This window comes from Dipodomys spectabilis, unplaced genomic scaffold (genome assembly GCF_019054845.1).
Source record: "Dipodomys spectabilis isolate Male_0828 unplaced genomic scaffold, ASM1905484v1 ptg000157l, whole genome shotgun sequence".
In the NCBI taxonomy this organism is placed as follows: domain Eukaryota; kingdom Metazoa; phylum Chordata; class Mammalia; order Rodentia; family Heteromyidae; genus Dipodomys; species Dipodomys spectabilis.
Window position 1 is genome coordinate 3,658,652 of NW_024870834.1, and position 22,870 is coordinate 3,681,521.

At 53.5% G+C, this 22,870-nt stretch overlaps 1 protein-coding gene across 1 annotated transcript; it reads right to left on the minus strand.

The window, feature by feature from the left end:
- Positions 1 to 976: 976 nt before the first annotated feature.
- On the minus strand, positions 977 to 22,127 carry Bdkrb2 (bradykinin receptor B2). Its single transcript, XM_042692692.1, has 3 exons — positions 22,056 to 22,127; positions 4,630 to 4,737; positions 977 to 2,280 (listed from the first exon to the last, which is right to left on the minus strand). The coding sequence occupies exons 2-3, from the start codon at positions 4,701 to 4,703 to the stop codon at positions 1,194 to 1,196; spliced, it is 1,161 nt and encodes a 386-aa protein (XP_042548626.1). The 5' UTR covers positions 4,704 to 4,737; positions 22,056 to 22,127; the 3' UTR covers positions 977 to 1,193.
- Positions 22,128 to 22,870: the final 743 nt, after the last annotated feature.

Below are 22,870 nucleotides of genomic sequence, written 5' to 3' on the forward strand. Positions count from 1 at the left end.
CCTGACCTTGAATGCCCTGGACTATGGCCGTAATTACTGCACAGCCTACTATGCAGGGAGGTTAGTCCCAGAAGTAATGCTTCGGGATAGCTGACCTTCAAGCCCTTTTGCTGGTCTGTTGCTCTTGGGTGCCTCTCCCCCTGACCACCCCACTTATCTGGCTTACCCCTGAATAAATAATTGACTGGCACCCAAGTCACCAAATCCAGTGAACTGCCTGGATTCCTCAGGACAGCTACTGACCTGGGTGAGTCTGACTGTACATCTCTCTCCCTGCCCCATCACACATGAAGCACAAGGGGTGGCCTCCCCGCAAAACTCTTGAGTGATCAGGCCTGGACACCTGCTGGTAGGCATTGCACTTCATCGCTGGCCTCTCATACAGCTTCTCCATGGAGCAGTCTCTGAACTTCTCTGATAAACGCGTCCCTGTGCAGGGTGTATAGTGACACCATACATTTACATAGCACCTTTGGCTTTTCAAAGTACTTCCATGCCTGCCACCTCCTCGAATCCTCAAGTAACCCTGGTGGCAGAATAGGAAACTGAGGCAGAGACAAGGCCACTGAGCATTTGGTGATGGGCTGAAAGGAGACCCCAGAGGCTTCGCCTCTCAGCTCTTGGTTGCACCCACAGTTCTCTCCCAATGAAGTCATAAAAACAGGCGCCTGATGTCTGCGTGTGCTCAGACACCCTGTCTGAGTTTGTGGGTTCCTTGAAGACAGAACTTTCTTTGCTCTGTCTTCCCTCAACAGATCCTTACTAAGTGCTTATTGGGTTCTGCCTTGCACAGCAGGCCTCGTCCGTTGGTGAGGACATGGAAGCTGGAAGGCAGTTCTCCTGGAAGTCTGAGCTGTCTGTCACACTGTGGTCAGGAGGGAGTGAGAGGGAAGCTGTCACCCCCATCCAGGCCCCTGACCCCTCCACTTGTGGGAAGGATCAGGCCTGCCCAAGAGGCAGTAAGAATAACACTATTGGGTTTCTGGAACCCAGCTCTGAGTGCCAGGACACCTGGCCCTTGCAGTGGGCTCATGCAGTAGGGCAGGGCGGGAATAACAGCGCTATGACTTGTTGCCCAGGTGGATGGGCTAGGGATGCTAGGGGATGCCTAGCGCTCCTTCCTGGGCCCCCAGTGCCCGCACCCATTAAGTCATCCTGATGGTAGCGGTTCACTGGCTGCTTCCTGTCCAGCCCTACAGTTTGTGGATGTGACGCTCCACGGAGACAGAGGTCCGCAGGGTACCCAATGAGTTCTCAGTGTGGGTGGGCTCCGCCCCACGGCCTCCTTTCCCGCAGCTTCCCCCGAACACCTCCCGGGACTTCTTACGGAAGCGCTTGCCCACGATCACGTACACCAGTGGGTTGAGGCAGCTGTTGCTGTAGGCCGCGAAGGAGCTGATCTGGGTGATGATGTCGATGACGTGCTCACCCCAGCAGCCAGAGAGGACGTGGAGGTGCAGCAGCGTGTCCAGGAAGGTGCTGACCTGGAAGGGCAGCCAGCACACCACGAAGAGCAGCAGCACAGCCAGGACCAGCACGGTGGCCTTCCTCTCCGTCTGGATCTCCTTGAACTTCTGCATTTGGTTGTTCCGTAGCACCTGCAGGATCTGCACTGTGCAGAACGTAATGATGCCCAGCGGGAGCAGGAAGCCCACCAGGTTCAGGAGGACGTTGGTGAACAGCTGCCAGGTGAGGGACGGGTAGACGATGAGGCAGACGGTGACATTGTGACCCTCCTTGTTGTAGTCCTTCATGGTGCGGAACACCAGCATGGGGGAGCTCAGGAGCAGTGCGCACCCCCAGATCACCAGGCTGTAGAGTTTGGCCCAACGGACCCTGCGCATGCGGCCCACGGACATGGTTTTCACCAGGGCCAGGTAACGGTCAATGCTCACCAGCATCAGGAAGCAGATGCTGCTGAACAGGTTCATGTAGATCATGGCGTTCACCACGCGGCACAGGACCTCCCCGAACAACCAGTCGAAGTTGTTGGCGATGGTGACGGCCCAGAAGGGCAGCCCACACGCTAAGATGAGGTCGGCGGCTGCCAGGTTCCCCAGGTAGATCTCGGCCACGGTGCAGTTGCTCTTGTGTAGGCAGAAGACGCTGAGGACAAAAATGTTCTCGAGTGTGGCCAGCAGGAAGAGGACCCAGAGGAAGGGGGCCTGGGTGGCATTGATCCATTCTAGCCACGTGGTGTCTGGACAGTTGTCATCCTGGGAAAGGGTGCCGTTAAGAGCCAACGAGAGGACTTGAGGTGTGATGTTGAACATTTCAGAGCTGGAAGTGGAGAAGAGGCTGTTAGACCCCAGAGCTCAGGGAGGAGGAGAAATGACAGAGCAGAAAGATGCTCAGCCACCAGCCTTGAAAAGCCGTTCTGCTGGGGGTGTTGGGGGGGTGACAGGAGGTGGGTAAGGCTTGGGGCCCCTTGGCTGCCACAGTAACAGACACTGCACTCCAAGGCTTTAGTCCCCGCTTTCCTGGGGTCTCAAGGGCAGCCTAATTGCAGCCCCTAGAAGCTCCTCTGGGATGCTCTTCAGGACAGTGTCTAGGTCAGCCTTCAGCCTCTCAAAGCTGCGTCATGCCAAACAGAGGGATGCCGGCGTGGAATCCCCACCACAGCCTGCCTGTCCACGCCCTGTCTCCCAGGCCAGCCTGGCTCTTCTAGTAAAGGGCAGAGCCAGAGTCCCACACCCTCCATGAGCAAAGCAACTAAGGCGATGTCAGGATACATGATAGAAAGAAAAGACGGGCTCCCAGCAGTCCTCCTGGCTCAGATCCCGGCTCCCTCATTTATTAGCTGAGCTGCTTTAGAGAAGCTAACCTACCTTCTCTGAGCCTCAGTGACTTGATCAGTAAAATGAAAATAGCAAAATTTACTTGTTAAGATCGGGGGGAGAGATCCAAGACAATGAGTGAGGAGCTCTACCGCTGCTGCCTTTGATTAAGTAAATGTAATTGTGTTTGTCAACCTCTTATAACAAGTGTCAAACTTCAGCACCATTTTTAGATTCTTGCTTCCCTCCCCCAAACTTCCTAATATACTGGGACTTGAACTCATGGCTTCTTCTTTAGCTTTTTCTCTTAAGGCTGGTGCTCTACCATGTGAGCCATAGCTTCAGTTCAGCCTTTTTGATGATTAATTGTAGCCTCATGCCTTTTCTTCCAGGCTTGCTTCTTGATCCTTGAGTCGCTAGGATAAAGGCTCGAGCCACTGGCGCCTGCCTGGCTCTTGCTTTTGTATTGCCTTAGCTCCTGGATTCCCCTTCACTCTTAGGCAACACTCACAGATTGAGGATGAGCCTCTTTGTGGAAGTGTTTGCTGAGAAGGCAAAATCTGTCTCTGCCTTCCACAAAGAGACATGGGGCTCAGACAGCCGTGGATTCCCACCCTAGCTGTGTGGCTTGGGCAAATGACTCAGCCTCTCTGATCTTCCACTTTGCTTTCTTTGGCATAGTATATTATTCTCTGATTCACTTTGCATAGTCACTGCCAGGTTCCAATCGAGGGCAGGCACGGGGCCCCTGTTCCCTGTGGGATGGGCAAGGGGCACAGGCAGAGGCCATTCCAGGGAGACCTATTGTGGAACAGCGGGAGGAGGAGGAGGAGCAGAGCATCAAATCCACACTGGAGCCAGCCGGGGGCCTGATTCACTGGTGGATCAGAGCTGTTATTCTGGAGCGGTTTCTGGGGAACGGTGAGGTGTGAGGGGCTCCCCTGGGGCCAGGGACTTGGAGCAGAATCTCACCGTCTCCACTTTGCTCCTGACAGCCGTGGTTTTGTGTGTGATGAAATCAGAGCAGGGGGAAGGGGGAAGGTGAGGCTGTTGACGTGGCTGTGGACCTGGAGGGGGATGGGCAGAGCCATGGGCCCTGGGAGGCCCCAGCAAGGCGAGGCAGCCTGGGGAGTGGGAAGCTGGGGGGGGGGGTGGAGGGGGGAGAAGGCAGCCTGAGGCCCTGGCTCCATGGCCCTGGCTGACACAGGTGGGCTGTATTGTCCCCGGATGGAGACGCCAGGCCAGGCTGCTCTCCATCCTGTCTGCTCTGCTCTTCAGGACTGACCTCCCTCTCCTGCCTCCACTGGGGTTTGCAGCCCAGGTCTCTCCTTAGCGCTGCTCCTAGCACAGGTCAGCTGTGCACTGGAGATGTTTGGTTGCTTCTATTGGGTCTGTCTGTCTGTCTGTCTCTTCTCTCTCTGGGTTCAGGGCCTCACACACTCCAGATGAATACTCTCGCATGTGAGCCACATGCCAGGCCTTTTGCTTTTTCTGTTTTTCCAGATAGGGTCTCATGCTTTTGCCAGACGGGCATCAAATGGTGATTCTTCTACTTTCATCTTCCACTTGGCTGGGGTGCCAGGTATGCACCACATGCCTGGCTTAGGTTTGAGTCCCAAGTGTGCCTGGAGTAGCTTGCTCACCTGTGACCAGCAGGACAGTGTGTTCCCATCTCACCCCTCCCCGGGCCACACAGAACAGCCGACTTCCTCTGTCCGCAACTTGCCCACAGGGACTGGCGTTTGTCTGGGGTCTAGCATGCCTGCTCCTTCTCTGTGGTCTGGTAGGTCTGTGGCTCTTGTGGGACCTCTGCCTCAGGTCTAGATGTGAACTACAGGAGCCCAAGACGCACCTGAACGAGGCTGTGGTGGGCACAGGCTCCTCGTAGACAGACAGGAACATAGGTCTCTTCCAGGCAGACAGCATTTGGCTGCAAGGTGGGAAAGGAGCGAGGTTCTACCTGTGGAGGACAAGGGAGAGGAGATGGTTAGCTGGGGCCAGGGAATGCTGGGAACCAGCGTCCCGTGAGAAGGGGAGGGGAGGGCAGCCAGGAAGTCCACTGAGCACAGTGGTGGGGTGGGGGTGGGGAGGGGAACTCCCGCTCGCTAGCTGCCAGGCGGGACCTGTGCTCTGAGAGCCATGGAGAAGCCAGACACCTTGAGATGGTACTGCAGAGTCGCCAACAGAACCCAGCCCCGGGACAGTCCTGATAGTGGTGGAGTCGAAGGTGGCCCCCAGGGGTCCCAGTGTGGCCATGTGGAAGGCAGTGGGACTTTCCAGAGGAGGACTTGGCACAGGAAGGGAGATGAGCAGGGGCGGGCTCTCTTCTGATGTTTTAACTGTGAGCCAAGTAACCCTCTTTTCTATATCAGTATCCAGCCTCCAGTATTTTATTATAGCAAGTGAAAATAAACCAGTCTGAGAGCATGAGTGGGTACTGATGACAAGGACTGAACACAAGTAAAGTTAGCATAGGGAAAGGACAGGGTAGGAAGAAGGAGCAGGCACAGAGGCCCAAAGGCAGTGGGAAGCTTGTCAACAGGGTTAGGCCCTGCTGGCTGCCGAGGGAGGCGGTCAGACAGAAGCAGGAAGACCAGCTGCCAGGGGTTGCCTGTGAGTCTACAGAATGAGGGGTTAGAGAATAAAACCCTTGGATGGGGAGAGCATGTGTATAGACCGGAAACTGGAGTGAGGGGATCCTCTGAGACCTCAGTGTGTGTTGGGGCTCCAGGGTGGGGTCTAGACCAAAGGGCTGAGACACAGTGTCCCAGATGGACCGAGGAGCATTCTCCATCCCTTATGGTCGACCACCGAGGCTGTAGCCAGGAAATGAGGAGTGGGGACCAGAAGGGGGTTGTCTAACCCCATTGCTGGGAAGACCTGGGGTGGGGGTGGTAAAGCCCTGTTTTCCTGTCCAGACCCCACAATCTGCAGAATCCTCTGAGACCTGGCCCCCTGTCAGCGTCTGGGGGGTGTGGCACCTGCATGTGTGTATGCATGTGTGTGCGTGTGTGTGCATGTGTGTGCGTGTGTGCATGGGGACAGCTGTAGATCTACGCTCCCCTGCCAGCTTTTCAGTGCATACATTTACGGCAGTTGTGAGGTGCATGGCCTAGCCCATCCATGTCCCAACTCTTCCCTCCCTCCCTCCCTCCCTTCCTCCCTCCCTCCCTTCCTCCCTCCCTCCCTTCCTCCCTTCCTCCCTCCCTCTCTCTCTCTCTCTCTTTCTTTCTTTCTTTCTTTCTTTCCTTCTTTCCTTTTCTTCCTTTGCTTCTGATACTGGGCTTTGAACTCAGAGCCTCAAGCTTTCTCAACTTGTTTGCTCGCAACTGGTATACCTCTGCCACTTGAGCCATACTTCCAGCCCTGTTTTGTGCTATGTACTTGGAGATGGCATTTCGAGGACTTTTCTGCCCAAAGCTACCCAGATCTCAGCCTCCTGAATAGCTAGGATTACAGGCAGGAGCCACTGGTGCCTGGCTAAATCCCATCTCTTGAACATTTACTCCATCAGGTAAATCCCTCGGACCACCCAGGCAGCTGGAATTCCTTTCCTTGACATGTCAGGTCCCAGGATGAATGTCTTCCTCCAAAGCCCAGCTGGCATGGTGACTGAGTCAGGTTGCTGTTTATTGGCTATCACTAGGTAAACCTCTGGCTACATTCCTGGGAGGTGGGGGGTGGTGGTGTCTTCTCGTAAACCATGAGGGCCTCAGTACTAAGGTGCAGCCTGAGCACCAAGAAGCCCTTTTTCCTGAGAGGAAGTCACACAGCTGCTGGGGGAGGGGAGAGGGTTGGGCTCAGGGATCAGATCTGGGAACTCCTGAAGAGGCCAAATCAAAAAGCTGGATCCAATCCTAGCCACGTGCATGTGGGCCCTATTAGCATTTGGACACTTTATGGGCTTGAAATATTCTGGAAACACTTAGGAAGGAGCCTGAGGGGCAGAGTGCCCTCCCGTCCTGTGTTCTGCACAGGAGCATGAAGCCGCTGGCCAGCTTCTACTCTAGGGTGGGAGTGGGGGAAGCTTATTTCGCTCCATAGCTCTTCCTGTTCACCACAGTCAGATTGCTCCATTCAGCATCTGGTTTCTCGAATACTGGGCTGTGCCATTTTGATAAGTGAACAATTTCATCCGATACCCTAACTTGTGGTTCAACTTGTAATACAACCTACTCAGGAGGCTGAGATTTGAGGATCAAGGTTCAAAGCCAGCCTGGAGAAGACAAATCTGAGACATTCTTATCTCCAATTAACCACCAAAAAGACAGAAGTGGAGCTGTGGCTCAAGTGGTAGAGCACTAGCCTTGAGCACAAAAGCTCAGGGATGCTGCCGGGGCCCTGAGTTCAGGCCCCAGGAAGATCACAAAGAAGAAGGGAAAAAATAACAACAACAACAATGGGGGAAAAAAAACACACGAAAAGCTATTGCAATCTCCCAGCTATCTATCTCTAAATGCAACTCTTTTTTTATTCCCATAATTTTTTTTTTTTGTAAAGAAATACACTTTCTTAGATAGAGTTTCATTCGGTTAGTGGCACAGTTCTAAATACTCTATTCCCACAATTTTTTAAAAATTAAGGTTTTTATTAGTGTACCTTAGAGGTAGAGAGGGGATTTCACTGTGGCATTTCTTTTTGTATGTGTGTATTTTTTTTTGTGTGTGAGTGTGTTGTTTTTTGCCAGTTGTGGGGCCTGAACTCTGGGCCTGGGCGCTGTCCCTCAGCTCTTCAGCTCAAGGCCAGTGCTCTACCACTTGAGCCACAGCGCTACTTCTGGCTTTTTCTGCGTATGTGGTGCTGAAGAATCAATCCCAGGGCTTCATGCATGTAAGGCAAGCGCTCTACCACTGAGCCACCTTCCCAGCCCCTCACTGTGGCATTTCTGTATATGCAAATAAGGTACCTCCACCCTCTCCGCTCTCCCTTCCCACTCCCCACATCAGCTCTCATCCATCTGTGTTGCTATAGAAACCAGACTCTTCTTACTCTTCCACACTCCACCATTTTTGTCTACCGAGGTTTTGCATAGAAAGTCACGGGGAAGACTTTTCCTCAGTTTCCTCCGTAAGAAGACAGCTTTAACCCACACCGTGTTTGGTTTGGTCATTGACTGAGCCACACCTTCTTATCGCAAGTATTTCTGTGGCGCTGTGTCCTCTCTGCACAGGCTGGTTACCCCAGGACCTTCCCTACTCTCCCTCAGTCTTCCCTCCCCTCGGAGCCTCCTCTGCTGCTGTGTTGCTGTCCTCCCCAGGGGCGGGTGCTGAGTTCAGTCCTGTGCTCTGGCCTGGCTGGACTTACTGTTCCCAGCTGGGCTGCCCTATACGATTCTAGGCATCCTGGGAAGGTGTTTTACAGGTACCCTGTGATTGGAGTCCACCATCAGCTAACTTTCCACAAGGGAGATGAGCCCAGGTTATTTGGGTGGGCCTGATTCAATCCGTGGAAGGAGTCTTAGAGCAGATCCCAGGTTTCACAGAGAGGAAGCAGTTCTGCTTATGGAAAATAGAACTCTGGCCCCCGCTTCTGAGGGTGTGAGGGGTGCTTATTCAGCCACAGCAACACATAACTGACTCCTTGACGTAAACCTCATAATACAAATCTCCTACCTTCCCTCCGCGTCTCTGGCTGAACGCCGACTGGCCCACCCCTCCAGCTGCGCTTCCCCTCCTCCTCTGCCCACGGCCCTATTTATAGAGCGCATCTCCTACAACTGCTGTGACCACCTTCTTGTCCCACCGAGCGCCGCCTCCATTAAATGCAGGTGCTCTGATACATGATAGTGACAGACAGGGCACAGGGGACGCAGCCTTCCCCCGTTGTCCCTCCAGCAGACATTTTGCAGGACAGTGCCAAAGGGCAGCGGTGCTGGCAGCACACCTGCCGCAGCCTCCACCTTATCCTTCTCCCCAGGTAGAAACATGGCGGCAACCAGACAGCCACAGGCAGCTCCGAGATCTGAACCCTGGGCTAGCCCAGCCCAAAGGCCAAATCCCTTCTCCAGCACAGGACTGCATCTTGGTGCAGGGCACCTCCTGGAGAATAGCTGATTGATGGGCAGGCCCAGGGGTGGATCGCTGTCTCTTTCATCCCTGTGAGGAAGACACTCTGCACCAGTGGCTACTGGGCTGGCCACAGGACTGGTGAGCCGCGGGGGAGCCAGCGAGCGGACAGGGAAAGTGGCCGCCCCCAGGCAGCTGCCACGCACACAGTGTGGTTCTTACTTCCCGCTGGGCTCTGCTGGGTGCCAGAGATTCATGGGCGTGTGAGACTCCCGCCACTGGATGCCATCATGTCAGTCACCCTTGACTTGGGGCCAGATGTGTGTGTGTGTGTGTGTGTGCACATGTGTGTTCTAGGACCTGGGTTCTGGTGAATCTCAGTCCACAGGCTGGTGTGTCCTGAGGGAAGCCCCTTCATGTATGTGCAGAAAAGTGACAGACCAGGGCAGGTGCATGGAGATGTCCTAGCCAGATGTAAGGACAGCGTATAGCCGTGTAACTGGGCACCGGTGGCTCATGGCTGTAATCCTAGGTACTCAGAGGCTGAGATTTGAGGATCATGGTTCAAAGCCAGGCCAGCTAGGAAAGGTTGTGAGGCTCTTAACTTCACTTAACTACCAAAAAGCCAGAAATAGAGTTGTGGTTCAGTGGTAGAACACTAGGGCAAAAAAGCTCAGGGACAGTGTCCTGGCCCTAAGTTCAAACCCCAGGACTGGCACCAAAAAAAAAAAAAAAAGAAAAAGCAAAGGGAAAAGAACTTCACAAAGCTGCTTTTTCTGCCATTCTGCAGTCACCATGCTATCACGTTGGGATCCTGGGAGGTCAGGGCTGACCATGGGTGAACAGTATCGTCATGGTGACTGGAATATGTTTAAGGAACAAGACAACACCTCTGGACAGCCCACTCACCCAAACCCCCGGACACACCACTCACCTGACCCACTGGGAGGATACGTTGTTTGTCCTAGCCAGTGCTGTTAATAATACCAACTTCTCCAGAACCCTTCCCCAAACAGGGACTAAAATGCTGACCAACGAGGCCCAACTTGAGCAAGGCTCTTTAATCAGTCAGCAGGACTCTGTACATCCCCTATTGTCTGTAAAACCCCGGGCAAAAGTCTGTACTCCCAAAATGGCTGAAGATGTACTGTCTCCCATGGCAAACCATGCTATATAAGAACTCTTCTCTGGCCTTCACCTTGTGTCTGCTTGGCAGGCGGGGGTGAGTGGGCAGTCCTGGCATGGGACTCCTGGAGTTTTGGCCTGAGGTAAAAAAACTACAGTTTCACAAATGACCCATGAGAAAGACCCACAGAATCCCAGCTCTGACAGATGGGCAATCTTGGGACACGAGGGCTTAGATTTTATCTTCTTTTTTTCCTCCTCCTCCTCCTCTTCTTCTTCTTCTTCTTCTTCTTCTTCTTCTTCTTCTTCTTCTTCTTCTTCTTCTTCTTCTTCTTCTTCTTCTTCTTCTTCTTCTTCTTCTTCTTCTCCTCCTCCTTCTCCTCCTCCTCCTCCTCCTCCTCCTCCTCCTCCTCCTCCTCCTCCTCCTCCTCCTCCTCCTCCGCCTCCTCCTCCGCCTCCTCCTCCGCCTCCTCCTCCTCCTCCTCCTGCTCCTGCTCCTGCTCCTCCTCCTCCTCCTCCTCCTCCTCCTCCTCCTCCTCCTCCTGCTCCTGCTCCTCCTCCTCCTCCTCCTCCTCCACCTCCTCCTCCTCCTCCTCCTCCTCCACCTCCTCCTCCTCCTCCTCTTCCTCCTCCTCCTCTTCCTTCTCCCTCTCCTCCTCCTCCTCCTCCTCCTCCTCCTCCTCCTCCTCCCTCTCCTCCTCCTCCTCCTCCTCCTCCTCCTCCTCCCTCTCCTCCTTCTCTTCCTCCTCCTCTTCCTCCTCCTCCTCCTTCTTCTTCTTCGTCTTTTTTGGTGTTAGTCCTGGGCTTGAACTCAAAGCCTGACAGCTGTCCTGCAACTTTTTTACTGGTTAATTGGAGAAAAGATTCTCACAGACTTTCCTGCCCTGGTCTGGCTTTGAACCACATCCTCAGATCTCAGGCAGAGTAGCTAGGATTACAGTTGTGAACCATTGGTGCCTGGTGGGATTTTTTTCTTTTTTGCCTGTCCTGGGGTTTGAACTGAGGTCTGGGGCACTGTCTCTGAGCTTCTTTGTGCTCAAGGCTAGTACTCTACCACTTGAGCCCCATACCACTTCTGGCTTTTTCTAAGTAGTTTATTAGAGATAAGAGTCTCACAAACTTTCCTGTCTGGGCTGGCTTCAAAGCACGATCCTCAGATCTCTGCCTCCTGAGTAGCTAGGATTCAGGCATGAGCCACCAGCGCCCAGCTGTGGTGTTCATGACTACAAGTCACCTAGCAACCTGCTGCTTTCTCTTCTCCATATACGCTGCTCTTTCCATCCACTCTACCCTACACAGGTTTATAGGGAATCAGAGTGCTGATACTGTACAAGTAAATGTCACACCTGCCCTCTTCCCAAGCAGAAACCTAGGTCCGGATTAACCTGATGGAAGCCAGGGGTCCCAGAGGAACGGGCACTAGCTCAGTGTCTCATGCCACCTGCTTTGTTCCCAGGGACTCGGAGCTCCTAGGCAGTGGGCACAGCCACACCAGTGCATGGCTGAGCTTCTTGAGCCCACACCTCCAATCCTGCAGTTCTTTGTGTTACCCCAGAGCCGCCCCAGGGAGGCCCCCCTCCCCCTCCCTGCAGAAGTGGACTGGGGTCCCCACAGGTGAGCACACCCCTTCTTCTTGTCCCTAGATGGCCCACATGTTGTGTTACACGCACTGGAGTCGCTTATAACAGGAAGAAATGGGGATCTTTTCCAAAGCCAAACCAAAGCCACATAAGAAAGGAAGGCTGCAGGTCGGGACAGGAGTGGCCCCTCTGAGAGGCTCCCCAGGGCCCTGGGGCTGGGAAGGGAGCCATGGCGGGTGTGGCAGGAAGGGCTGTTTCTCTGCTGCCCCTTGAAGCCCCCTGAGGCCTGGGAGGTGATGCCAGCCCTGCCCTGGCAGTGTGAAAGGGCAGCTGGCCCCTGCCAGGATGAGGTGACCCTCATCCTGCCCTGCTGGGATTCCAACAGGAGGGGAAAAAGACACAAAATCAGAGTCTGGGCCTCAGAGAAGCAGTCCTGGGGCTGGGGTGTGGCTCTGGCCCCGCCCAGCGGGTGAGGGGGGGGGGGACGGAGGACACTAGGTTTGGAGCAGCAAGTGCTGGCGCTTGTCCCTCCTGCACCTCCTGTAATATCAGGAGTCTCAGGGCTTTGTGCCACGAAGCCTTAGGCCCGGAAGGGACCCAGGCTTTTGCCCCTTTGCCACCTGGGAGTGGCCTTCTTGGAGCATTCGTTCACTCATTCATACTTCCCCACGTGGTTGCCAGGCTCTGTGTGGGGTTAAGTGACAGTGGAAGACTTGGCGGGCGGAAGGCAGGAAGAATGAGCACATAGAGCCGCGTCTAAGAGCCATCACGAATGTCACCTCCTCTTAGAAGCTGGGAGCTCATTGGCTTTTGTCTGGACTGCAAAGTAAAGGCACCAAAGGCATGTTGTGTGCGGTCAGAGCCCTAGGGATTACTTGTGGCCTTTGGTAAATGCTTAACTTCTCTGGCCCTTCATTTTGGGGGAGGACGGGGGTGTGTGGAGATTTGAACTTAGGGCTTTGTACTTGCTAGTCAGTGGTCTGCTGCTAAACCATATTACCCTCCCCTTCCTCCTCCCCACCCCAGCCCTATTTGCTTTAAATTATTTTTTTTTTTTTTAGATAGAATCTTACAGTTTCTGAGGCTGTCCTCAGATCAAGAGCCTTTTATCTCTGGCCATTTACATAGCTGGGATCACAGGTGTATGCTACTTCATCTGGCTTATTGGTGGAGAAGAGGTCTCACTTTTTGCCCAGTCTGGCCTTAAACTTCAATCCTCTCAATCTATGCCTCCCAGGTAGCTGTCCCGATGGTCATTTCCTCATGACCGACATTCCCTCATTCCCCATGAGATGTATTGCAATTGATGATTCTGGAGACCTTTGTACAACCCCAGACCCCAAGAAAATGAAGCAATGAGTTCCCTGTCCCAAGACTCAGTTGCGCAGGGGCAGTGCCAGGGAGGGATAGCTTCTGAATGTCTGGTCACAGAAGTGTTGACTGGGAACAGTTAATTTACGCAGAGCCCCGTGATTCTCAGGCCTTTCCTTCCTCCCCACCGCCACTGACCTCATCCCTTCCTTCCCTTCTCTCTGTCCCAACATTGTCCTCCCCCTGAGCCTTCCGTGTGAGGCTGCGAGGCTGTGGCCTCCTCTACCTCACAGTCTCCCTCCCTTGAGTCTTATTTGTAGGAAGTGAAGGCTGGAGGAGCCAATGTTTGGAGACTCACGGCCCTGATTCTACCCCTGCCTGCTTGCTCTGCCTTCTTGCAGGTATGTGGGGAAACAGAACTCTGCATTCCCACGTCTGTCACTCAGATGACTGGTCACCTGGCCCAGGGTTGGAAGACTGCAGCAGGCCCTGACCCCTGGGGTGCAGGCCATACGGGGGGGGGGGGGGGGGCACAGGTCAGGTAATCCCTACTTTCCAAGCTGTGACTGGGAACTACTCTGCGTGCACCAACTTGCTCCCTTCCTCCTGCAGTTGACAATTTCTATAGTTAGAAAGAAAACCCTTCCGGAGCTCCTGTCCTCTCCATCCTGTGGCTGGATGTTCAGCAGTGCCAGGGCGAGCCAGGGATGCCAGGACAGGGCTCAGCCTGCCCCGCCCTGCTCCCAAGCCCATTACAGTGCTGTGTCTACTTACTGGCAGCTCCCGAACCTCCCGGAGCCTGGGAAGGGTATTAGTAGGTGATCAGTCAGTTGCGTCTATTCATGTGTGTAGGCCTGAATTCAGGGCCTGTTGGCTCTTGCGAAGCTTTAGCACTGCTAGCACTCTACCACAGGAGCCACACCTCCACTTCCAGCAAGAACCTCTCACGTTTGTCTGACTGGGCTAGCTCTGAACTGTGGCCCTCCTGTCGCAGCCTCTTGAGCAGCTAGATCACAGGCATGAGCAACTGGTGTATGTGTGTGAGGGTTCTTTTAATAGAAGTTTGCACCTGGTGAGATGCCCGCTAGTCTAGCTCCAAAGATTTGCCCTTGATTTCCTGTCCCCGAGGAAGCCAAGGCAACCATGGCATTTGCAGAGTTGGGAAGGGTAAGCTGCAGACTGAGGGAGGCAGGCAAGGCAGCTCCCACGTCTTGCCAGTGTAGGGTTGGCACAAGGAGAGGGCAGGGCATCACCCATGTCTGCATCCTACAAGTGCAATTTGGAGGCCACTGGGCAAAGCACATCAAGAACCAAGAAGCTGGGCCCTGGAAGGCTCATGCCTATAATTCTAGCTACTCAGTTGGCTAAGATCTGAGGACCATGGTTCAAAGCCAGCTGAGGTAGGAACGTGCATGAGACTCTTATCTCCAATTAACTACCAGGAAATTGCAAGTGGCACTGTGGCTCTAAGTGGTAGAGTGCTAGCCCTGAGCAAAGTAGCTCAGGGACAACATCCAAGCCCTGAGTTCCATCCCTGCAATCCACAAAAATAAAAGCCAGAGGTAGAGGCATGGCTCAAGTGGTAGAGTGCCAGCCTTGAGTTTGAAAAAGCTGAGACAGAGACCAGGCCCTGAGTTCAAGCCCTAGTACCCACACCAAAAACAACAACAAAGACATCCCAAAACAGGGCCTTTTCCTTTTGTTTGTTTGCATGGCATTTCTGAGTAAAATCCCAAGCACAGGAGGTCTCCATGAGCAGGGGCACAATCAACAGGGAAAGAGGGCACAGCTGATGTCCAGAAACTGTCGCTAGAACTGGCTAAGCATAGGACTATGTATACCGTGACTGCTGGGCAGGTGGGCAAAATGGCGCTTCCCAAAGCTGACCCCCAAATAAGACACCGTGTCTGATTCCCTGTCAAGTTTGGAAGAAAATCTGGGCACTCGATCCTATCAACTGCATGATTCCCATGCAGAATTCCTCAAGGCAGCCCATCAAATTATGGCCTTTGGAGTTGTCTTTGAGCAAGGGCTTATGAGTGGCTTCGGGGCTGCCTTGATTCTTTCTATATAAATAGAATATTTAAAGAAGTCCTGTGTTTTTTCTCTGTTTAAAATAAAATAGAAAAGACAAGGAAAGAATTATGGCTAGTTTATGTAAAGCAGATAATCAGCCAATTCGTGTTCAGAGGCAAGGCCTTGCTTACATGAAAACTGGTAAATAAGTGCATAGTCCTTTTCTCATTGGAAATGAAATGTTGAAAGCTTTTACAAACGGTTCTGTTAATGTTTTCCTGTTGTGCCTAGCCACTAATTCTGCACCATGCAGCTGGAGTCACTGAGCTTCTGCTAACTGGAAAACTGTGGAGCCCAGGGCGAAGCTGGGATGAAGAGACCACCATGGAGTAGCAAAGCCCGCTTGTGAGCACAGGACTCGGCCTCTTGCTATAATCTGCTGTCCCAACAAAACAAGGGGAGGAGGGGTGGGCCAGAGGCCAGGTTCTTGCCCGGCCTGGTCTTCATTTCCATGTCTATCCCTGTGGCTGCGTTAAGTCTCTGAGATCTTATTACTTTTTTCATCCTGTTTGCAGGGATGGCATCTCTTTCTGAGCATGGCTTTCTCCGCTGTGGATTGGGTGTGGCTGACGCAGGTGATCCACAGGCTCACCTGCCACCACATCTGGCACATTGGTTGGAATGGGGTCTTGCTAACTGGATCCCTGAGACTGACCTTGAACCTCCGTCCTCCCAATCTCTAACTTGTGAGTGGCTGAGATTACAGGACTGTGCCACCACATCCAGCCCAGCTTGATGCTTTACTGCAACATCAAATACATCAGACCCCAACAGAGGTCATCTGTAGGCAGGAGAAAGACCAGTTGCGATGTTGTATTCCTCCATTCCTCCCCACTGTAAGGAAACACCTGAGGCAGTTGACTTCAGCGAGAAAAGAACAGCTCATAGTGAAGGATGTTGGATGTTCAAACAGCAGGGAGCAGGCGGGCCCCCTGGGCGGGGTCATCATCTCGTGGCAGATAACAGCAGCAGGAATACGTGTCAGAGGAGAGGGGCTGGGAAGGTGGCTCAGTGGTAGAGTGCTCGCCTTGCATGCCTGAGGCCCTGGGTTCGATTCCTCAGCACCACATAAGCAAAAAGAAAAAAGCCGGAAGTGGCGCTGTGGCTCAAGTGGTAGAGCGCTAGCCTTGAGCTGAAGAGCTGAGGGACAGCGCCCAGGCCCAGAGTTCAGACCCCATGACCAGACCCCCCCAAAAAACAAAAAACAACAACCAAAAAACGTGTCAGAGGAGAGACCGTAGTGGCCAACAAGAGGCCTGGGGGCCTGGGGCTCACAACCCTCCTGAAGGCACAGCCCCAGTGACACAAAGACCCTCCATGAGACCCCCACCTCTTTCATGGGCCATGCTGGAGTTTGAACTCCGCACACTTGCTGGGGAGGCAGTCTGCCATGAGCCACACATCCCCCTGGTGCTTTTCACCACTTTAGTTTTGAGGTGGGATCTTGTATTTTTGCCTGGGCTTGCCTTGGACCATGATCTCCTATCTCCGCCTCCCGGGATTACAGGTGTGTGTCGCTCTCCCCCCACCTCTTAAATGCTCCACACCTCTTCCCCGTACTGCCACCCTAGGCACCAAACCTCCAGCACGTGAGCCTGTGGACCACCTGCTTCAGCCACACCCAATCCACAGCGGACCCTGAATGCTTCCTTTGTGAGTGACAGCCGGAGAAAGCCATGCTCAGGTGAGAAAGGGCTCTGAAAGAGCCATTGTCCCCCGAGAAGTGGGGAAGCAGAGGCCCCCAGTGATGGCCCGAGTCACACAGCACTAATCGGCTGAGGGTAAACCCCGGGCCATCCCACAACAGAACTGATTGGTCTTACTTTCTAAATAGTGACTAAATCGCCTACCTGTGAGCCCGGGCTGTGGGCTCAGGTGAGATCAGGTATAAAGAACTGGACCAAAGATGGAAGGATCCCAGGCCTGAGTTGAATAGTGGGGATGGCGTAAGACATCCCACCCCCTTGTCTGGTTGGGACGATTGTGTCCAAGACAGGGGACCTTCGGCAAAAATCCCAAGGGCTAGAGGGTATCTTTTGGGGGAGCTGGTAGAGACCCCAACCAGGTAGCTCTCCATGATAACTTCCACCAAGGCTGGAATACTGACCCCAGTTTTGGCTCTCAAGCACCTGTCTGAGCAACAATCCATCAATCTCTGTCTGTCCACAGATGTAAATCTTCAGGGCAGATCAGCTCCCGACATTTCCTGAGTCCACCCTCTCTTCAAAGAGCCAGCTCTTCCTCCTAGATGGCTTACTGCTATTGATGCTCTCTTGCCTTCTAATTAGCCATTTGGGCCTTGTCTTACTATTTTCCTCTACTTTATCTACTTTTTTTTTTTTGGTCAAAAACTTGGGTTTTTGAATTGGATATTTAATTCTTTGTAACCTTCATGACTTAATGTAAAAATTTGAAAGTAAGACTTCTCTGAAAATGGCTTTCGTTTCATTCCTTAACTTTGTTAAGTAGTGTTATCACAATTGATCATTTGTCAAACATCTATAATTTCAGGCTTTTTTTTCCTGGGGCATGTGAGGAACTTAGGTTCTTATACACTCTTGCTCAGTTTGCATGCTTGGCTGGCACTCTACCACTTGATCCATGCTTCTAGCCCGACATTTTGCTATTTTGGAAATAGAATATTTCAGACTTTCCTGCCCTATCTGGCTTGGAATCACAATCCTCTGGACCTCAGCCTCTTGAGTAGCTAGGATTGCAGGTGTGAGCCCCTGGCACCTGGCCAGCTTTCAATCTTTGTCAAACACTAGAACCTGAATCCATCTATTAGCATCAAGAGTAGAAAAGTTCTCCTCATCCAGGTAAGATGAAAGCCTTTAGCATACTTTTTGCTTGCCTCTCCTTTTGCTTTCCTATTTTCCACTTTAGTTGAAATACAGGACATTTTAGTACCACACGGTTACCATATTATTTATCTTTCCTGAGCAGCCTTTCTAAACGCTTATGAAATTTATATGCAAGTTCCAACCCACTTGTTGGCCGTGACCAGACTTTAACCAGTTCTATTGATCACAATAATTGTTTTCTCTAACACATCTTCTTCCTTCTTGAATTATTTGACCTAATCAATTACCCATTTGGCTGGAATGCTTAATCAAGCGCGCGAACACACACACACACACACACACACACACACACACACACACACACACACACAACAATTTCTCCCCAGGTTCTGAGTCTGGTGTGTGGAGGCTGTTCTGGGATCCTCTCCAGTGCCTCACGTACTAGATGCCCAAGGCTTGCCTGTGCTGCAGCCCCCAGCCCCTCGGCTTGCTGCCTCTCTACTGAACTGGTTCCTTTTCAAGTCCCGTGGCCACACCCAGAGGTTTAGGATAGGCCCGGATTATAGAAACCAGAAATGTTGGAGGATCTTGTCCTCTCGGTTCCATTCCGGTTTGTTTTTGACGTTTACTTTTTGTTGTTGTTGTAGAGGGGTATGCACGCCCCCAAATTCTCAGAGTATAAAAGAGAACGCAGTGATGTTTCCTAGTGCTGCCCAGCCCGCGCCACCCATAACTGCGGTCCCCAGTGTCCTTTCTTTGCAGGTGGGTCCTGTGTGTCCACGACTGCGTGGAAGGACACACACACAGAGCACCCTGAACACACATCCTCACTTCTTGGTATGTAACAATCTGTGAACCCCTGTCATTTCTTGGAGGTGCTGGGGATGGAACCAGGACTTGCGCATGCTAGGCAAGCAGTCTATCACCCCAACCTCATTCTAAAAACTGAGACATGCCAGGTGCTAGTGGCTCCCAGTCGTAATTTGAAATACTCAGGAGGCTGAGATCTGAGGTTCACAGTTCAAAGCCAGCCAGAGCAGGAAAGTCCATGAGACTCTTATCTCCAATTAACTAACCCAATAAAACCTAAAGTGGAGCTGTGACTCAAGTGGTAGAGTGTTGAGCAAAAGAAGCTCAGGAACAGTGCCCAGGCTCTGAGTTCAAGCCCCCAGATTGACAGGCATGTACAAAATCGAAGACATAATATTTGCCTTTTTTTGTGGTACACATTATGACAATTCAATGCTATGCGTGAAAATGAATGAACATTCATTGAATCAGGGTAATGAAAATTTCCATCTCCACAGACGTCCGTTATTTCTGTGTGGTGGGATTTTGTTCTCTTCTAGCACTTGGAAACGCTAGAATTCTTCTAGGCAGCAGTGCCCTACTGTGCTAAAGAAGATCTAGAAAGGTCTCCTCTCCAGCGCAACGTTTTCCTGTCCCTCACGGAACTTTGTTCTGTCATCTCACTTTCCACTGGCCTCACAGCATTCTAGAGTTGGACTGTCCCTTATGGTCCTTACCGATTCTAAGTTTTGACAACTTCGGACTCTATGGTTATAGCAGAAGGCACTGAGAGTCATAAAGGAAAACCACCATCCTTCCTCAGGACGAGAGGGGTTGGGTTCTATCCCTGCCTGGCTTCAGCTGGGAGGAGGGGAAGGGAGGAAGGAGAAGGGAGCAGGACGGGGAGGAAGGGCAGAGGAGAGAGAGGAGAAGACTCACCCTCTTACAAGTCTTCTGCTCCTGTGTGACGTGAACTACCCAGTTCATGCAAGGAGTCTCAGGAAGGTCCCACCACACAGGGAAGAAAACTTAGGACACCTCTGCCCTTCAGGGTCACAGCTGGGATTTGAACCCAAAGCCATGTGTGTTCCACTTTGCTGTGAGGTGTGATTATTCTTTTTCCCCTCAGGAGATAGCATCCTATTTTTCTAGCTTCTAGACCCTTCCAGGTCCCACTTCGATGGCAGTCAGAGGAACACTCACTCCTTCAGCAGAGGAGTTCCCCACCCCCACCCCTGCCAACCCCTGGAAAACCAGAGCTGCTGGGGGGAGGGGGGGGGAAATCCCAACTTAGCATTTCGCCAGGATCAGAAGCTTTGAGTCTCCAGTTTGCAGAGACCAACGGAGCAGAGCTGGGCCCCATTCTGAGGAACAGAAAACAGACCTGTTGTTCAGTGGGAGGCGGGTGTTTCCTGATGCAGGCTGACCAACGAGGCCACCCTTAGACTCTTGACCTGCACTGAGCCAATGCTGGGATCCACGTTCTCAAGCTCTCCAGTTTTAGTAGGTTCTGGTCATGTGACTCATGGCCCTGAAATACTGTGAGGCCCCTTTGAATTCTTAAAGCAATGTTCAGACCACCTGCGCTGGGGTCTTTTATTTTAAAGAGCAGCTTTAGGTTCACAGCAAAACTGAAGGCAAGTGCAGACTTCCCGTGTATACACCGGTGTCTGGCCTCTTCCCTGCCCAACCTCTTACCATGCAGTAGATTTGATACCACTCAGTCTAAGCAGGCTGGCCACCACTGACACCCGGAGTCGCACCAGGGTCTGCTCCGGGCATTGAGCATCCTTTGTGGTTGGATAAATGCATGGCTACCATCCATCCCAGGAGAGTAGTGCTCCCCGAGACCCCTGTGAGCTCCGCTCACAGATCCCCATCCCTCCAGCCCCTCCCTGGGCACTGTGCATCTTCTCTGTCTTCTAGATCGCCATTTGCAGGATCGCGTGTTGTGTATGCAGAATACTGTGTGCATCATATCATGGGTCTCCCTTCCAGGTTGCTCCTTCCATTAGTAACATGCTCTGTGTGCTTTGACTGCCGTTCCATCCACACTCACTCCTTCATTCAATCTTTTAGCCATTCAGCCGGTACCTGGCTCACCTGCCGCCCCCTGCAGTGGGGGCAGCGCAGACACAGCCCTGCTTCCATTCAGAAGTCCACCGCACCTCTGCTTCCACTCCGAAACCCAGAGCCCCTGGCACTGTCCTCAGGGCTCTCCCTGACCGGAAGTTGCCCAGATGAGAGAGAAATAGATCTGCTGTCACCCTTCCATGCCATGACTCTGGGTGTCAGTGGCCAGCCAGTCACGGTGTTAGCATGCCCACACGGCCCTTCGCGGGGTCCCCTCGGCCTGTGTCTGCCCCGTTAGACCTCATTTGAAGTCCTCACCCTCACGGTGTAGGCTCAGCCAACCATCTGCACCTCCTCCTAAGAGTGTGACGCGCTCTCTAGACACTTAGCTAAGGGGTTGTGAGGAGTTGGCCCGCTCCTGACTCAGTTTCCCCATCTGTACTGGGGGGGCTTCCAAACTACGAGTTGTGGGGGCTTTTGCAATGCATGAGGGTGAGGCCCAAAGTTCAGGCCAGGAGCTGCACGAGGCTCTGGGGTCCCTCTGGTGGGGGCAAGTGCACGCTCACTTAATCTCCAACTCTACCTGGGCTGGGGGAATGGGCAAATCCTCTTCCCAGCTCCAGGGTTCACAACCCCGGCATCCTTCAGCCCCTGCTACCCGGCACAGAGGGCACAGGACGATGTTTCTCCAGGGCCCCTAGTGAGGGCCGTGCCGATGGCACCCTGGTCTCCCTCAGGGCAGGTAGGGGCGAGGCTGGCTGGGCACCTCTTCCTGTGGATGACTCAGGGACGCGATCTAGCCTGCCCAGAGGAGCGGGGCGCCCGCTGCCCGTCCAGTCCGTCCAGGCTCCCAGATCCACCCCTGCTCCACACCTCTAGTAACGGCACCAGCTACATACCTGGCACTTGGGGGGGGTGGGAGACCCCCTCTAATGTGGCACAAAGAGGAGCTGCGGGGCCTTCTTTGTGACCTAGGACCTGGCACAAAATACCTTGTCCGATAATGCCACCCCTAGGGGTGAGTGGAGCTGGGACTCTAACCCAGGGCAGGACCCTCTACTGCCCTCCACCACGAAGTAGGAAGAGGTCAGGAGGGTCTCAAAGCTCGATTGGAATCAAGCCCACACTGCTCGAACCCTGCTCCCCAGCAGAGCAGAGACCTTTGCCCAGGCTCAGAGAGATCTCAGAGCGTGCTCCGTGTCACACAGGATCCAGGGTGACCAGTGTGATGGGAAGTTGGGTCTGGAGACTGCATCCCACGCCTGCCTGCCTCTGCTGGTGCCAACCAGAGACGGCCACCCCAGCTCCACACAACTCAGATCCCCAAGCGGCTCACTCCATCCTCGGTCGAGGAGAGACCGAGGCAGCTCCTACTTTCTGGTGGATCTACAGAAGGAAGGGAGCTTTCCCGGACTCCCCCGTACCACAGAACCCCGGCCACCTGAGTTCTCCCCAAGCTGGGACCGCCTGTCCTCCGCAGCGAGGGGGCTGGATCAGCCCCTGCCCGGCACCCACCTGGTCAGGAGTGCGCTGCCTGGTGCTTGGAGCTTCCGGGCTCCGAGTCCCCTCCAGCCGTCTGCGGTCCCCACCCCTCAGAGGGGCCCAGGAGCCGAGCTGGGCTGGCAGTGGGAACGGCTCATCTTTCAAGGGCTGGGCTGTGATGTCATCGCCCTCCTCCAGGGCGCGTCCTCCGGCCCAGCTCCCCGCGCCTGCCCCTGCCTGGAGCCTGGCTGGCGTCACTTTCTGGAACCCCGGCTGCACGGTCCAGGCCCGGATGGCGACAGCTGTCCTGAGAAGGCCACCTGTCTTGGGGACACTGTTGAATGTCCTGTTGAGCAGGAGAGGCCGGGGTCAGCAAAAATATCCCCACAAAGTGGCCCCCAAGGGTCACGCGCTTCCACGTGTCCTGTCTCAGGAGCAGCATTGGTGGCGGGTCTTCAGTTCCTCCCCTCAGGGCGTTGTTTTGAATCTGAGTTTTAGGTGTAAACAGGGACCTGCACGAGAGGGTGTGAGGAGGAGGAGGAGGTGGCAGGCTGCGGAGGGGCAGGGGAAGTTCTGACAGAGTTTGTGTTGTGTTGTGTTGTCCCGGGGTGACGGGGAGGGGATGCGGCCATCTGTCTTGTTCTCTGGTGCCCTGGGTCTGGGTCTACACCTTCCACCAGCCCCGAAGCACGGGTGTCTCTTTGGAAATATTTATATGTAGTTTTCCTCCATCTCCACACGGGTTTTTCTGGTTCTTCTGAAGATGTATTAACTCTCCCCATAGTTCTCCCAGGCAGGGAGCTGGAAATCGCTGTATAGCTTAGACTTCTCCTCCTCTTCCTCTTCCT

Bases quoted from the DNA above. Each gene is read 5' to 3' on its own strand.
- Bdkrb2 (XM_042692692.1), bottom strand. From the start codon at position 4,703: ATGCTGTCTGCCTGGAAGAGACCTATGTTCCTGTCTGTCTACGAGGAG. The intron at 2,281-4,629 runs GTGCGTCTTGGG...CTCCACTTCCAG, and splicing joins CCCACCACAGCCTCGTTCAG to CTCTGAAATGTTCAACATCA.